Source organism: Bactrocera tryoni, chromosome 5 (assembly GCF_016617805.1).
Source record: "Bactrocera tryoni isolate S06 chromosome 5, CSIRO_BtryS06_freeze2, whole genome shotgun sequence".
Classification (NCBI taxonomy): domain Eukaryota; kingdom Metazoa; phylum Arthropoda; class Insecta; order Diptera; family Tephritidae; genus Bactrocera; species Bactrocera tryoni.
Genome location: NC_052503.1, coordinates 69,946,071 through 69,963,230, shown reverse-complemented (window position 1 = coordinate 69,963,230; position 17,160 = coordinate 69,946,071). Strand labels below are relative to the sequence as shown.

The window sequence follows — 17,160 nt, the reverse complement described above, 5'->3', positions numbered from 1 at the left end:
GAAACTACGTAGCAAATTTAATATACCCTGTTCAGCACAAACAAGTTAAACTACCAAAAATTCTTTAAAAACTATTTTATTTGCAAAAACCAAGATTTAATTAATTTTCGTATGTTTTCACATGCACACTGTGACACCTCATAGGTTAAGCACCAACTTCCATAGCTTCAGCTGTTTCATCACCATACAGTTTTTTGTGAAAAGCTTCAAAGGGTACAACTTCAATTATTTCTTCCTTGCCGACTAGTTCAGTTGTGCCAGGTTTAAAGCGGTAATCTCCCTGCAAAATAAAATCAAACATAATATTTAAGTAACCTATTCCTTCAACCTGATCTTCATCTTAAATCTGCTTACATGACGTTTGCCTTTCAAGTTGGCTAGCTCGTAGTTGCGCAAATAATCGACGGAATCTTTGCGTATAACACATAAATCGATGTTCGAACCAGAACCTAAGTCATTGAAGACACCAGCCGCAATAGCATCGCGCACAAGCAATTTGCCCTCTTCTTCGGTCATGTCGGGCTTCCAACGTGACTCAAACACAGACATTGCCGCCAAACTGCCCGAACCCATTGTTGCATATGGCAGCTTATCGGTCGAACCATGCGGATGTATGCAATAAATGTAGGAGCCAGTCTTGTCAACACCGCCAAGAACTAAAGCAGCGCTAATGTGTCCCTGATAGCGGAATAAAAATTGTTTCAACAGCGTGTTGGCTGCCACAACGGGTACTTGACGACCAGTATTTAGACGGTGCATTTCCAATTGCGATGCAATCAGATCGGTTGTCATTTCTGTGTCGGCGGCAGTACCGGCACCACAGCAGCTGCAAATGTTATGAAATTATAGTAATAATGTAACAGTATGTATGTGATGGAAAGTAAATTCATTATATATATGTAGGCTTACTTACTACATATTTTTAGCCAGATAGTGAATTTTGGAACAATTCTTATCCGACACAATTGGACCTTCAGTGGCGCGTGTATCTGCTCCAAGTATTACGCCATCCTTGAATATAATACCTGCAATTGTGGTGCCTGTTTTTACAGTCTTTGGATGTTGGAAACCGGAGCTAAGCAGCATTTCATTTCTGTTAAATAAAGCATAAGCTTTATGCGGCGTTCAACTTAAATTACAAATATTATATACCTTTTGCAGTTGTCAAAGTTAAAGCCACCTTTCGGCACATTGCGCACAAGTTCCATATTCATTTTGTAGTATTTTTATTAAATTAAACAGACAATGATTTGAGGAAAATATCTGTGCGAAATTACAATAAATGTTTTAGCGAATAAGATGACCAACAAAATTGTGACAGCCTTGCGGTGCTACTTCTATTTCTAAGTTGCCATTAACAATGATAAAAAAACATTCACAATGATCAAACATTTTTGTTAACAATACATTTTTTGTTTGACAGTAAGTAGTAAAATTATATAAAATAAAATTGTATAATTTAAAATTTATTCGGTATAGCACCTGTAGCCTGTATATTGTAGTAAATTGCACGTCATAAATTTTTGTATTATTATTATGTACAAAATATCTGGATCTTCTCTAGTTCCTTTTTAATTACGTGGCAATATCAAAGCACGTTGGTATCAGCTGTTGAATAAATTTTGTGATTTGATAACATTTTTGCTGTCTCTTGAAAAAAATATAAAATAACTTCAAAAGTTAAAATAAAATTGTACTGAATTTTGTGGAAATGGCCGGCAATAAAATGCTCTTCCAAGCACTATTAAATACATTGCAACGCTTTAATCGATTGTCAAATATACGTGAGTTTACTAATGCTATTAGTGTTATCTAAAAAGTCACCAACATATGCAGGACATTTTTGAATGATTACATATACATTTTTTAAATGAAAAGCACTGCTATAATTTAATTATGCTATTCTAGGTACTTACGCTACAAGTAAGGAAACTATCAGTCCAGCCATAGCTAAGCGCAATGAATTGTTTACGGAAGAGCAACGCCGGCAAAAGGAAGCTGTTGGTAGAGTAGAAAAAATTGAGGTGCGTTATTTGGGTTTACCGGAAGATGTCACACTAGCAATGAATGCCCATATATCTACGCCTTACAATTGTGCGCAGCATTTAAGTGATGGTCATTGCAAACGTTCCGCTTTAGCATTGAAAGATGGTAATGTGCCGTGGGATATGCACCGGCCGCTAACAGAATCTTGTACATTACAGTTGCTCAACTTTACAGTAGCTGATCCCCATTTCATAAATAAGTAAGTTATCAACGAAATAATTGATTTTTTTACTTTGTATGTGCAACTAACAAATTAAAGTGGAAAGAGTTAGCAAGTCACATCTTTATTATACACAATAATTGTATATGTCATGCTTTGCAGAGCTTTCTGGCGCACATGCAGCTTCATGTTGGGTGCAGCACTCGAAAACAGTTTTACTGAGGAAGCACATTTGCAGTTACACAGTTTTCCAGGACCAAATAGTAACAATCATATGCCTGCTATATTCTGAACAAAATATTAATATAAATGTTCATTTTATTGCAGTCAAATCTGGCAGTTTTGTTTACGATATAGTGCTGCAAGCGCAATCTTGGCAACCTACTAAAGCTGAGATGCGTGCCCTATCCGCAGCGATGATTAGGTTAGCCGCAAAAGATTTAAAAATCGAACGTCTCGATGTGAATAACGAACTAGCGCTGGAAATGTTTGCCGACTCGCGTTATAAACGTGAACAGTTGCCCAGCATTGCACAACAGAATCAAGGACGTGTCACGCTTTATCGCATGGGCACACATATAGATATATCGCGTGGTCCAATGGTGGCATCATCACGTTTTCTTGGCAAATGTACCGTGGCAGTAGCGCACAAAATTGCCAATGAGGGTGATAAAGATGCTTTGTATCGTGTGCAAGGTGTGGGCTTGCCGGCTGGCTTTACCTTGGATCATGTGTCGTATGGCACGTTGGAGGAACGTGCTAAGAAATTGGTAAGCAAATGAGTTTTTAATGTGGATAGCGGTGTTATATTTCAATTTTCTTTTCTTTTTTTTTGTTTCAGAACTCTGCACGTTTGCCTAATGAGCCTTTTGAAGAACAGCTCCAAAAGATTGCTTGAATATCCTGAAATGCATTATTTAGTTAAAAACACGTTTTTGTTTTATTTTAATTGTAATTAATAATTAAATTGAAAAACTATTTTATTGTATACTCGACGAAACGACCACGGATTTTCAAACGGTTTTAGGGATTTGGTAAGTTTAACTTTTTCTTCTAAAATTTCGTGCCAGCGTAGTCCTACCTATACCAAGTGGGTAAGTCACGCAAACTGGTGAGTTGGTAGTTAGTTCTTGACCGGATATATCAATATAATTCCCTTTCCGGTTACTGAAACCCGACCAATTAGCATTTTCTTGCAGCTCGCACGTAGGTTTTCATTCGGGAAACTAATAGCACAGAGCAACATCATCTGTAGTGAGAATCTGAAGCCCTTTCCCATAACAATTGTGTGTACGTAACTGAAACGAAAGCGCTACAACAACAAGATACACAAAAACATAAAATAAATCCCAACCACATTTGAAAATTTGAATGTTCTCTGGTTTTATGCCAGCTGATAATTTTATCAAAACACGTGCGCCTAAGGGTATGCTATATTTATATTTTCCCATTAATTCAACAATTTCATTTTATCGAGATTTTTAATTTATTTTAAATTTTATTATATTTCATAAATCGTTTCTAAAGCTTAATTTGTACAACTACAATATCTTTAATAATACTTTTAAACTTAAAAACCATAAAACATACAAACTTAAACATAAATATTAAAAAGAAGACTCTACAATGTAGTCTAGGAATGCGTGTTTTTAACAACTCACATTTGCGCTCTCAATCTACAGAACTGAGAAGCGCATAATCATATATTGCCGCTTTGCATATGTTGTTGTTGCTGCCTTTTTTTTACTTAAAAAGCGCCGAGAGCGAATGCTCATTGACAGCGATGGCCAACATAATAATACCACCCAACAGCATGCCGAATATCTGTATTAATGTGCCCTTCAGTTTGCTCTTCGCATCGTGCGCATGCGCTTCGACTTCGCTCATCGCCGGCACAAGATCCGCGAGCGCAATATAGAGAAACGAACCGGCTGTGCAGGCGTAAATCCATTGTGTCATATTACCATGCGCGCCGGCTATGAACAAACCGATAGCCATGCCTAGGAAACTCAACACCGAACTGACAATGTTCAGATAGACGGCGCGCCGCAAGGACACGCCTGTCTGCAGCAGAAGCGCAAAATCGCCCAATTCATGTGGCAGTTCGTGGCAGAGCACGGCGAAGGCGGTGGCCATGCCGGTTACTGGATCGCTGGCGAAAGCGGCGCCAATGGCGAGGCCATCGGTGAGATTATGTAGACCATCGCCGATGACGACCATGAAGGCTACAGGCGTCAATGGACGATTCGGCGTTTTCTCATCCTTTTTCGTTTCATTCAACATGATATTGATCTCTTTTGCATCGTTATTGACCGGCGCTACGATGTTGGCGGTGAGCACATTATCAGTTGGTTTCTCTGACGGCGCTTGTTCGGCGTGGTGCGCATGCTCTACATGCTGCGCCTGCTCTGCGTGGTGCGCATGCGCGTGTCCCTGTTTATGCGCGTGTCCTTGCTTATGCGCGTGACCGCCATGTGAGTGTCCATGTCCGTGCGCGTGCCCATGTCCACCAGCGCTGTCACCCCGCAATAACGGCAATATATGCTCCAAGACGTACATGAAGATACAAGTGAAGAAAGCGCAGGCACAGATCCAAACTGCCTCATGTGAATCATGCGCCGACTCGGCGGTTTCGACCGCATGCTCATCGTGGTCATCATCATGATCGGGCACCAGTGCGTGCGGCAGTAAATGCATTAAGGCATCACCGGCTAGCGTGCCGATGGCAACGGCGACGAGGAATTTCAAAATCTCTTGATATGCGACGGTTTTCATGAGCGGCACCAGCAAAATACCAAGCAGTCCGCAGGCGGAGAGTATGAATATCGATATGCTGGCGTATATCCAAGCTGACGGTTAGAAAAATAGCGTTAGTTAGCAGTAAATACAACGTCTATATATGTATATGAACTCACCATTCCACAGCGCCTGCTTGGCATCCATGCCGTTGGTGAGCGGCGCTGGCCGTATGCAGACATGCTGATCAATTTGCGCCAACAGCGCTGGACAGAGTTTCATGAACGCCACCGGTGTTAACTGTACATCGTTGATGAACTCGTTATATTCATCTTCGGAGTTGTGCGCCTTCGTAACATCATCCGCTGTATAAGTCTTGTAGAGTTTGCGATTGTGTAGATCATCATGGTCGACGACTAGACGTAGCATGGACTTTGGCGTGAGGCAGACATTGGCTGAGAGTGGCACAGCGTCCAAAGAAGCATCTGTAAGAAAAAAGTGAAAAGAGTGAATGAAGAGTTGCTTAGGCGAATAGTGCTAAGGTATAGAGTGTTTTGAGCTCAACTTTGAACAAAGAAATACAATTGTGTCCAAGTCAAAAGTGCAACTCGTACCGACGTTTGGAACGACTTGGCGGATTTTACGTCGAGATACTAAATTAACAGCGTAAAAATACAGCTTTTGCAAGAACTGAAGCCGCTCGACCTTCGCAATCGACATGGCTTCGCTCTATGGGCTCTTGAGAAGTTCTAAGAAGATCGGTAGTTGTCGAGCCAAATTTTGTTCAGCGGTGAGATCCATTTCTAACTCAATGGGTATGGCAACAAGCAAAATTTCCGTATTTGGGACGAAGAGAAACCTGAAGAGATTCAAGAGCTGCCACTTCATCCAGAAGAAACAACGGTTTTAGTGTGGTTTGTGGACAGGAGGAATCATCGGTCTATATTTCTTCAAAAATGACGTCGGTGAAAACGTAACCGTCCATTTTGACCGTTATCAAGCCATGATAACCGACTACTTGATGCCTGAAATTGAAGCTCGTGATCTCGGTGACATTTGGTTTCAACAAGACGGCGCCACTTCCCACACATCATATCAAGCAATAAATTTATTGAGAGAACACTTCGGTGAGTAGATAATTTCACGTTTTTGGACGGTCAATTGACCACCAAGATCGTGTGATATCACATCGTTAGATTTTTTCCTGTAGGGATATGTAAGGTCTAACCTCTATGCGGACAATCTCGCTTTAAATCAGGTTTTGGAGAAAATATTACGCCTGTCCTTCGCTAGTTACCAGTCGAAATGCTCGCATGAAAATGGAAAGCTGGACTCTTCCTATGTACCATCTGAGACGTAGCCGCGGGCAACATTTGAAAGAGATAACCTTCAAGAAATATATGCCAAAGAATATTCTTTCGAACGATAATAAACATTTCAAACTAAACTTGAACTTTCGGTGTTTTTTCTAAAAAACAAGAATTGAGCCTCGAAGCTGGATCGAATTCGGATAATATTACTTTGAGTCCACATTAACATAGTTCAACGAATCAAGAGACTCCAGCTTTGAAAGTATTCTGTTCTTGGTAGAACCAGAGGAAGAGGAAGATCTATACTTCGTTGCAGAAATCAGATCGAGAAGAACGAACATGACTGCACTCGGCACGTCTGGTGCGCTCTTGCTAACGCGGCTATAACTAGAACGTAAGCGGTGTCTACGCCTGTAAAGAAGAAAAGTTTGTGTCGTGAGCGGTTGGTAGGTCCAGAAACTTGGAATAAACACTTGGTTTAGGCACATAATATCCGTGTCGGTTCTGTGAAAAACTAGTACTAAATAATTTTCAGTTGGGAATCTCGACCACTGGGTACACCAACTTTGTACTCAAAGTTATTTTCAGTAATCATCGACTTTTTTGCAATTGGTCGGAACTTTGAGGGTACTTCGGATAGTAAGAAGGTCTCAAAGCAAGCTTTGGTCTAAGATGCACAGTTTTGGTCAGTGCACTAAAGTAATCCGAGAATATGGACCAATTTATGAAAAGATTAAAGCATGATGTTCTCCAGGCATTAAAGCATTTCGAAGGGATCTAGAAAATAGTGCGAGAATAATGCCTCAAAACTATTTATATAAATTTATTTGAAAAAAATTTATCAAATATACACAAATTAAACCGGAAGGCTGAGTATATTTAGTCTAGACGCCGCAAAATCCCGGAAGATGTATTAAGACAATTTAGCTGATAATAAAAGCCTAAGTGTGCAGATTGTTGACTACAGGAGTCTCGGGGTGCAAGTCTAGTATTTGAGGATGTACTTGTATATGCGCACAACGCGGAAGCATTTTCACGCGGCTTATAACCTACAAAACCAATATAAATCAAAAAGAAGAAGTGTGAAGTAATCTAAAGTGTAACTGCTAATCTTGCAGTCAACACCATAAAAAAGTTATACGCAATGCAGAGCAACTCAGCTGACGAACGTTCTTGCTATACGATAGCATAAAATTACAAAAGCAAAAACTCAGCAATATTGTCAACAGAAATAGAATTAGCGCAGTCGCACATTCAGCGTCAAAATTGTTTTTTTAATTACTCAACGTCTGTCAGCCAGCCAAGTGTGGAGCGCCTTAAGACACATTAAATATGGCGTTAGCCCATAATTGTCGGCGTTAAGCCATTACGTTTACGTCTACACGTGCAGGCATTCCGGCATAATGTCAAAACGTCAACAACAATAATAAAAACAATTACTTATTTACATACAAAATGAGTGTTGATACACTCCTTCTTGCCATGATAACAAGAAACACGTGATTTAAAGAATTTTTATGTTAACCTAACAGCTCTAGAGCAAGTAAGAGGGGAGAGCTTGTTAGGTGAGAGATGTGACAGGCAATGTGTTGGGGGCTCTGACATGCAACTGGAGAGGCTCAAACTCAAAATCTTTGCGGCTTAAATGTATGCGGGAGCCAACAGTAACTGTTGTCTAGAATCCTTTTAGGTGGCGGGTTCCAAACCCACCGCACAACACTTGGGAGGGATGATTCGCCTTCTCACTTTAGCTCGCCATCAAACGGATGTTTCTTGGCTATCCAGAAGATACTTGGTCTAAGACCGGAAGCTGTGAGCTGCTTGAGTTATATGTAAAATAATCGTTTCTGGTCACTACCAAGTGAAAGGCGCTCAGACATTTTTCCTCACTTGCGTGAACTTCTGTACATGGCTCCATCGTTCTACTGCGGCTACACTGGTGACATTCATGTCGTCCGAATGGATGGAAAACTCCAGCACTGAGAGTATTCGACGTAGTACACGCCGGGGGAAGCAGAGCAAGAGGAAGACTTGTGCTCCGGCGGAAAGAACAGGTGGCGAAGGACCTGGCTACACTTAGAATCTCCAAATGGCGCCCAACAGCGAATATCCGCCTAAGCGTTGTCTACGCCAATAAAGATCAATTCAGATGGACTTTTTTATTATCGATAGATAGCGATGTACATAGTTCAATCGGGTAGGGGTTTGGTTTCTTTCCACCCATATTTTTGACTTCCACCATCGGTTCAATTAGTGTTTGATGCGCCATTTTTATCTACTATCGTAGAACCTTACAACCTTGCTATCCCGTTTTATCGTTGCGGTCAAACCATTTCATTCTCTCAATTAAACTGTTTTATGATTTTTGTGGACAATCATTCAAAGTTTGGTGCCTGATGGGTTCCAAGTATTCTGTGTCGAGTTAGTGGTAGAGCTGGGCGTTCACAGCGGCAAATATTACTATGTATATGGTGGTCAATTTTAAGGGTATGCTCCCCAAAAGGCCAGTGCTTTATTAGACTTACAGCTAAGTATGTATGTATATACAATTCCTGAACTTAGTTAGTAGCTTCCTTGGTTCTATTCCTGTCATATTTGTAGCATATCTGCCTTGAGTATCATTCAACTTGTTATTGAGTCCTTTCTGCCACTGAGCTATTTTTTCAAAATGCATATCAAGCTCTCTTTTGATCGTTCGCAGTCTAGTTTTACCTACTCGTCTGCCTTTTCGTTGCCGAAAATGTTCCTGTGATAGGGAACCGGAATTATAAACAAGTGGAGTTGATCTGCTAGTGAGCTGCTTTACATTTTTGCAGTTGTTGACTGACTGGAATCATTCTGTGGTGTCGACAAAGCCAGCAATGCCGACTTTTTTGAGTTTTTTGAATCCTACCGTAGATATTCAATAGAATCCTACAGCCTTGCTCTATACCTAGTATTTCCGGTTGGAAGTTGGTGCAGGGTTTGGTAGGCGGATAGAAATGAAGATATGAAGATCGATGAAGTGTATCTTCATTCCTACACCTCAGTGAATTTTGGGCCCGTCGGTATAGTTGAGGTAATATCCTCCTCCCCTACTAAATCTATTCTCTATTCACATCTAGAGGGTATCGTCACCCGAAAGTAACTATTGAAAACTAAGCATTGGAGAACATAGTCTGATTTACATATGTTTAACTGGTTTAGTATGCCGCAATGTCCATAATCTTTCCGGTCTCAATCTCCTAATTCCTTTATTCTGATAGCATAACTTGTTACAACTTTTCGAGTATACACGTCAGCAGCAGCTGATGCACGAATATATGAAGTACATCGCTCGGACATGACTTAATAGCTCCAGTAGTCTCTGCACAGGCTGCTCTTTTTTATACCATTCCGTGTCCAGTCATGGAAATAAATTTAAAAAAAGTTTCCATAAGCCATGAAAGCCTCCTTAAGCGTACGCGGTGTGAATAATCTTACTCAAGAACTTACAGTTGCTTCATAAACTTTATAAAAACATGAATAAGGTTACAGGCATAAAGGGTACATAAATCAAAGTGACTGCCTTTGACTAAAGTTATTCCAATGTTAAGCGTGTTTTGTTTGCACTAAAAGCATTTCTTCAGCGTTTCTTTATGATTTTAGTGTTTTTACGTTTTTTTTTTTATTCTTCTTCGCTTCTTTTATGTGTTTTATACCCTAAGTTACAGTTTTTAATATTCAGAAGGAAACGTCCAAAACCTTATATAGCTATAACTGATCGGCTTAACGCGCTGAGTGGATTTAGCTATGTCCATTCGACTGTACGCGAAATAGTCCCACAGCTTTTGAGATATCTATCTGATATTTAGGGCGCGTGTTTTTCTTACCAAGCAGCTTGCTCATTTGGTGGGACACAGATATCGGTTAGTTATAGGATAAATATAGGTTAGCAATAGGATAACAATAACTTAACTATAGTATAACCATAAGTTAACTATAGGATAACTATAGGTTAGCTATATTATAACTATAAGTTAACTATAGGATAACTATAAGTTAATTATATGATAACTATCAGTTCCTTGTATGAACAAATTTTCTATTTGACGAGATATCTCCACGAGACTTGGCACAGATTATTGTCCAAGCTAACGCTACAATCTCCAAAAAAAGGTTATGTGTCATATGGCTACCATACAAACTGAGCTATATTGAAAATCAAGATAAAAACTTGTTTATTCCCTCTTAAGCTATAAGAAATGCACCAGTATAGGGTATTAAAGCTTCGGTGCAGCCGAGGTTTACGTTTTTTTCTTCATATTATATATGTAAATTACGTTTTTTGTTTACTTGTTTACAAAATTGAATTTATTATTAACATTTTCAACATTCTTTTGTGTCATCATGTTTGTATGTGTGTATGTTTTTGTGCCATTTACATGCAGGGCTTTAGTGCAATGGATTTCTGTATTGATTATGAAGTCAGCGTCCGTTTAGTATGCCACACAGGTTGTATGAGTAACTGTATTTGTGCGCAATCGCATATTTGGACTTTCCATTGCATTGTTTTTGTTTTGTTTTTGACACAGTACAGTTTTTGCGTATTTTTCTTTATTATTATATATTTTCCTTCTTTTGTTGAAATTGGAGTCTTGTTAGCTGGAATTAATTTCAGTATTGCTCAAGAAATTACCTGAAAAAATCAACTGTCAAGGGTATAACACTCAAGTAGTGGGTGCCTGAAGAGTGGACGCTCAGAGTTGAGTCAAGCACAAAGTTGATATCGATCAGCGCTAATCGATTTTAGGTACTGCAGAGTGTATGCGAGATCACGCGCTGATTTCCGCGCGTACTTTGCTATTAATTCGAATTTTGTTTAAAACAAGAATTATAATTAATTGATGAATGTTTTGTGGTTAAAAGACAGTTGCATGATTAGGAAATTGCCGTCATGAATTTGGCCTTGAATATATTAATAGCGGGGATTTAATTAATTCTGTTGGGATTAGGGAATTCCCGTCATAAGTAGTTACTTGAATATATTAATAGCGGGAATTCTAAATATTCTTCTACCACATTCATAGTAATTCTTTGTAACCAAAATCTGAGACCAACATACAAATGAACTCTACACAACACGCGTAATACATATCGATAAGATAGAGCATCAATCTGCCTGAAACTCGGATCGCACCAGATATTTAGTTTTTGGAAGCAGTATGATTACAATTATTTTGGGAGATTGTTAATAATGTGTAGAAGATGCGCTCTCTATATCAATATTTTATTTCGAACTCAGTCTTACTCGAGCTTTAGATCTTACATTACATTATCTGAAAGATTCATCTTTCAAGCTTCAGGGAATGCAAAGGAAATACTGAAAATACCGAGCTCTATTAGAACTGTGGTCCTTCTCAGTACTCCTTTAAAGCATTAGTCCTTTGAAAGACTAAGAAATCTCTGAGCTAAATCTCTTTTTTACTAAAAGCTCCATATCGGAAAAAACGTTCTTTCAATCTGCAAGGAATGCAGAGGAAATATTTAAATATCGAGCTCTACTTGACCAATGATGTTCTTGAAAAATATTTTAAGGATTTGGCTCTTTGGAAAGACTTCGAAAGTACTGAAAAAGCTGGTTATCCGAAAGAACGTTTCTTCAAGCTTCAGAGAATGTAGAGGAGATACTGAAAATCGTGAGCTCTACTTGAATTCTGATGTTCCTGAAAAGCTTCTAATGAACTAATGTTTACAATTAATCTAGCTTACGAGTTTTTTTGGGCCTTTGGGAAGCCTAACACAGCTCATCTTGAAAGGTTAAAATAGAAGTTATTCCGTTTTTAAACTTCAGGAAACAATCACTGGTCGTAATTAAACAAAATATATATTTAGTTTGTCAAGCAGATTGTAAAACTCAGAAAGAAACGTCAGAGACTCCATGAAATGTATCTTATGGAAAAAAATTGCTCACTCGAAACGAAACTTTTCAAGCCCCTAGGTACTGAATATGTGAACACTGGGTTTATAGTTGACATTTCACCGAAAATATCGGTCAATGTGTGGGGTATATAATTGTTATGCAGTGAAAATACTTTCCTGATAGTAGTTTATCTGTGTGTCAAAAATGATTCAAAACGAGTCAATACTTCCTTTAGCTTCCATATACCTAATATAAAGATTTTCGAACTTCCGGCTATCTTTATACCGCATACGCCAGCTAATTATGTGAGCTATCTTAACAAAATTGGGAGCGTGTGTTTTTCTTATAACGGCGCACATTTTTGCTTGGAATGAATAAATTCCTTGCTTGTTTTTGTTTATTGTTTTCGTGCACAATCCAAGGTATGTTAATACTATAAAATATGTATGTTTATTTAAATTTAAAACAGCGCAAATACAAAGTAATCTAAAAACGTCAGATTAGCACGGAAACAACAGTTTCATATTTATTTAAACGTTTGTATATAGCAGAGTTTTTGTAATCTACTACAAGCGTGCAAAGCAGTTTCACCTTCAACTTGCACAAATTTTAAGGACTTAGTATGTAAATAAGTATATAACTATGTGTATATACATATATACACGTCTAAGCTATAAAGATAAGATTTTGCAAAAATAACGATTAACTGGAAATATTTTCATATATGTATATACATATACATATATGGTACTTATATGATACATCCAAATATGTAGCACTCTAATTAAGGGCGATTCATTTCGAGGTTTGCTACTTCACTGAAACTTTAAATTTAAAGGGGAACGTTTGTTTTCATTCGAAGGAACACTCTTTGGCATTTCATTTTTGCAGATTATCTCTTTCAAATGTTGATCTCAGATTGGTGCATCCGTTGAGTCCAATTTTCGTTAGTTTATTTTTTGGTTATAACTAGAAGGTATGCTGAATTTACATCGTCCACCAATAGGGGTGACGTGATTTTGATAGTTCTCGGCGGAGGGCGGTCCGATCAGTACGAAATTTCACTGAAATCGGACTTGTTATTTTGTTTTGCGATGAAAAACGCGTCTACGGAATTAAAAACAATGGGAGAGAATCCGTATTAGTGGCTCCATCAATGCTTATTTGGAAGGAAAATCGTTTCGACGCTACCGTATATTCTGCTTCGATTGCGACAGCTATAAATTAGTTTAAGAAGCTTCGACGTGATCACTTATCGGGTTGTATGGCCGAGGCATTCTACAAACCAGAGACGATAGAGTCGTCAAATACACATTATGTTCAGACAGTAGAGCTCGCTTTAGTTGCAGATATCATTCTCGATTCGTTCAAAGTACGTTCAAGATTTTGCGAGTTTACTAATGTTTATGGCTGTTGTTTCTTCTTCATTGGGAGTGGTTTCTATGTGACGGGTCCCAAATTCACGCTAGGTGAATATTATAGAGCTTTATACGCACTTGTTTCGGGACCGACGCCCGCTCGCAGTTGCATCTCTGGTTAACAGACGCAGAATATCAGCGAAGCCTTAAACCGAATATGTATTTTAGCCATGACCCCAGGTTCCTCACGTTTCCACGTGCGGCGTGGACGATAAGAAGGAATTAGGTTTATCCATACGACTGTAACTGCTTACCCAGAAGCATGACTATACCCCTTTACACACGTCTTGTTAATAGGTGCTAATTTGGACTGAGTAGGCAATAGAAAAGTATTGTCCTCTTTTAATAATACAATATTATGGACAATAACATCATCTGCTGCGTCGGCCTTAGAAGTGTTCAAGAGAAAGGTTTTGCAGAAGATTTATGGTCATTTGCGCATGAGCTGTACAAGAGATACGACGACATTAATATAGTTATACGAATCAAGAGACAGCGGCTACGCTGGCTAGGTCATTTTGTCCAGACGGTAGAGAACACTCCATCTTTGAGGGTTTTCGACTCAGTACCCGCCGATGGAAGCAGAGGAAGAGGAAGACCTCCACTCCTTTAGAGGGATCAGGTGGAGAAGGTCCTGACTGCACTAGGTACTTCGAATTGGCGCCAAATAGCAAAACGAAGAAAGTATTGTTAACTTGGCTAAGCATAAGCGGTGTCTACGCCAGTAAAGAAGAAGCATTTTTATGGGATGATAATGTGAAATCTTTCAGGAATGACTTTCTACCTAGCGATTTAAAAAAAATACGGTAATGATAATTGTTTATGATTGGATCATCTCTTGAAGTCTCTGAAGCATGCAACTAATAAAGCCTAATTCGAATTAAAACATATACCATATATAAATTTACAACTACAACGATCGTTTGAGAAAAAGTAGTAGGAGCAAAAGTTTTTCTATAAAAACGAATAAGTCGGAATTGTGATCTCGCGCAAAAAAAAATCCATAATATTAGCATAAGAAAACAATAATTGCTTATTTTGCTTATGAGAACTTGCTGTGGACATTTGCCTAGCCATTCGCGTAATATTAACTCCATTCGGCTATTAAACCCAATTCTGGTTTTTACCTTCATAGAGTTGATATTAACTGCAGTTTTTGCACACCGTTGATGAATACTGATTTGATGGGGCACTACAGAGACACATTTGTTGGAGATATAGGCTAATATGAAAAAAAGTGGGATGCAGTTCGTCTATAGTCTACTCAAATTAAGGAAAATAAGTGCGAAAAGGCCCATGCATTATTATTTCGGCAAAGCAAAATTTTTAAATCTCAAGCACTGCTAAATTCATCACCCTGCCGCTATCTCATGTGAGTATCTACTTTATTTAGAGAGCAGTATTGCAAATAATAATGATAATGACATTGAGGTAGCTTCAGTTTTCAGTCTCCACTATTATAATTAGTGCTATGAAGCGTTACGCCATTGTATTATCATTATAATAACTGTTGTTTTGTGAAGGCTGAACATTTGTGATTGTCAAAAGTACACAAAGTGATATATATTTAATGTTAATATACATTGTAAATGAAATAATTGTATAGTGTATATAGTATATATATATAGTGTATATAGTGAATAAAATAATATAACTATAACATCAATAGTTTTTCTTAGAAGATTTTAAAATGTAAACTCCAAGTAAAAAAGCTTTTATAGTTGGCTTTTCAAGAGAAATCAGTTGTGAGCCGAGATGGCGAAAGAAGTTGGTCTTGTGGTGAACGAGAGCAAGCAAAGTGCTTGAAGGCTATATAAAAAAATTCCGCGCGTCTTGGGAACCACGTCACTGTAGGTTGATATACTATATATTTTAGAAAGCTCAAGACTTTGTATATTTCGGAGCCAACCAATAATCCAATCAGGCGCAGAATAACTCTAGCCAACAGCTGCGACTTTGTGGTCAGTAGGCAAGTGAAAAGCAGGTCCCCCTCTCGACGAACAAAATGTACGCTCTATAAAGATCACATTATTGCAGTCCTATTATACTTCACAGAAACATGGACGGTGACCACCCGAGAAGAAAAAACATTCGAGACAACTGTTGTTCGCAAGATTTTTGGTGTCGTCCGCGTGAGCGATGAATGGCGAAGAAAATGGAACCATGAACGTTATGAGTTTTACGGATATATGGATACAGTTAGGCGCATAAAAATCCAACGAATGCGCTGGTTAGGTCATGTCGTTCGCATGAAAGATGATGCTCCAGCGAAATGCTTCTTCGACTGGAGACCCATGAATGGACAACTGAAGCAGGGGCGTCCAGGTATCCAATGGAAGGCACCAAAGACCAAAACCAAGTGCATAGCGATCTCTCGTCACTGACCTACCCAGGGTGGTAGTGTCAAAAATGAAGAAGAAGAAGACTTCATTTTTGACACTGACAATGTCTTCCAAGCACTTAAAACCATACCCTCTCATCCGTCAAATAACCTTCATGCAATATTGATCGCGATCATTTAAAGTCTGCTAACTTTCTCGCATTCAGCGGAAAGTAAAAGTCACATTGACATCAAATTGCGCATAATGTCAATTAGGTAAATTACCGAGTTCGCGCAATAAAGAGTTGCCGGCATATACCTACAGTATTGCGCCAGGCGCCTCATTATGCACACCACGAATATGTAAATATGTACATCCTGGGATTTTTATTATAAAAATGCCACTAAATTGACATTTCAATTGTTGGCTTTGTGACAGTTGCCTTTGTGGAACGTAGTATGTGTACAAATCTTCACCGTTGACGTGCTCATTATTACTTCATACTAATATTTGCCGACAAAGTGGAGGTCAAACTGATTATAGTAAACATAAAGTATCGAATTGATTGAGGAATGTGTTTATTCAATGTTTTGAGGTCAATTTTGTAAAGGTTGGCAACCTTAACATAGACAATTATGCAATTTTTGAGTGAAGAACTGCGGATACTAATTTAAAAGGCTAGAAATTTCTAGAAGAAATTGTATTGAAGAGATGTGGAGTGCAATTGGTTGATTGCTAATCTCGAGACCGTTCTGAATGGAGCAGCTTATTTGAAAAATAGTTAGTGATATTTCATTCGTTTGTTAGGTTAGGTTCAGAGGTCGATCCTTACGCGCAACGCACTTAGAACGCGGGTCTGTTGGGGTACCTACAACTTCAATATAATTAATCATAAGACCCTCATAAATCGAGAAGCGTTTTGGGCCCATCCTAAGGTTGCTGAGACGGCTAATGTCTGTGTCGGCTTTATCTCCTGGTGCGACGAATGTAAGACTGTTTCAACCATAGTCTTGCGAAGGCTGGACAATGGGGTGAGGTGATGTTTGCAACTCATCCTGCTAGTTTAGTAACTTGCGTCCTTCTCCTTACAAGTTTGACAACTTGCGTCCGACAAGATTTTTAGCCTTGACGAATGAATACAAAGTGCAAAGTGCCCGTAGTTCGATATATCTCCTGCGTTCTACTTTTGGAGAGAAGGATTGTCAAATCGCACAGGAGCGGTTTGTCGACCAGCGCCAGTAAAGCCCGCGCGAGGTCCATTAGCCCACTGCTAGAACGCAAGATGATA

The 17,160-nt window shown here is 38.8% G+C and overlaps 3 protein-coding genes across 3 annotated transcripts in view; 1 reads left to right on the top strand and 2 right to left on the bottom strand.

The window, feature by feature from the left end:
- Nucleotides 1-63: 63 nt before the first annotated feature.
- On the bottom strand, nucleotides 64-1,325 carry LOC120778741 (proteasome subunit beta type-7). Its single transcript, XM_040110710.1, has 4 exons — nucleotides 1,153-1,325; nucleotides 914-1,093; nucleotides 355-826; nucleotides 64-280 (listed from the first exon to the last, which is right to left on the bottom strand). Exons 1-4 carry the CDS (start codon nucleotides 1,212-1,214, stop codon nucleotides 146-148), a joined length of 849 nt encoding a protein of 282 aa, XP_039966644.1. The 5' UTR covers nucleotides 1,215-1,325; the 3' UTR covers nucleotides 64-145.
- Nucleotides 1,326-1,623: 298 nt separating this feature from the next.
- Nucleotides 1,624-3,186, top strand: LOC120777341 (39S ribosomal protein L39, mitochondrial). Its single transcript, XM_040108593.1, has 5 exons — nucleotides 1,624-1,784; nucleotides 1,909-2,245; nucleotides 2,369-2,469; nucleotides 2,534-2,976; nucleotides 3,048-3,186. The coding sequence occupies exons 1-5, from the start codon at nucleotides 1,712-1,714 to the stop codon at nucleotides 3,102-3,104; spliced, it is 1,011 nt and encodes a 336-aa protein (XP_039964527.1). The 5' UTR covers nucleotides 1,624-1,711; the 3' UTR covers nucleotides 3,105-3,186.
- Nucleotides 3,187-3,679: 493 nt separating this feature from the next.
- Nucleotides 3,680-17,160, bottom strand: part of LOC120777583 (zinc transporter ZIP6) — a 34,581-nt gene continuing 21,100 nt past the window's right edge. The window contains exons 3-4 of the mRNA XM_040108998.1: nucleotides 5,122-5,427; nucleotides 3,680-5,055 (exon numbers count right to left, since the gene is read on the bottom strand). Of these exons, the coding sequence (XP_039964932.1) occupies nucleotides 3,950-5,055; nucleotides 5,122-5,427 (1,412 nt within the window). The 3' untranslated portion in view covers nucleotides 3,680-3,949. The remainder of the gene's footprint in view (nucleotides 5,056-5,121; nucleotides 5,428-17,160) is intronic.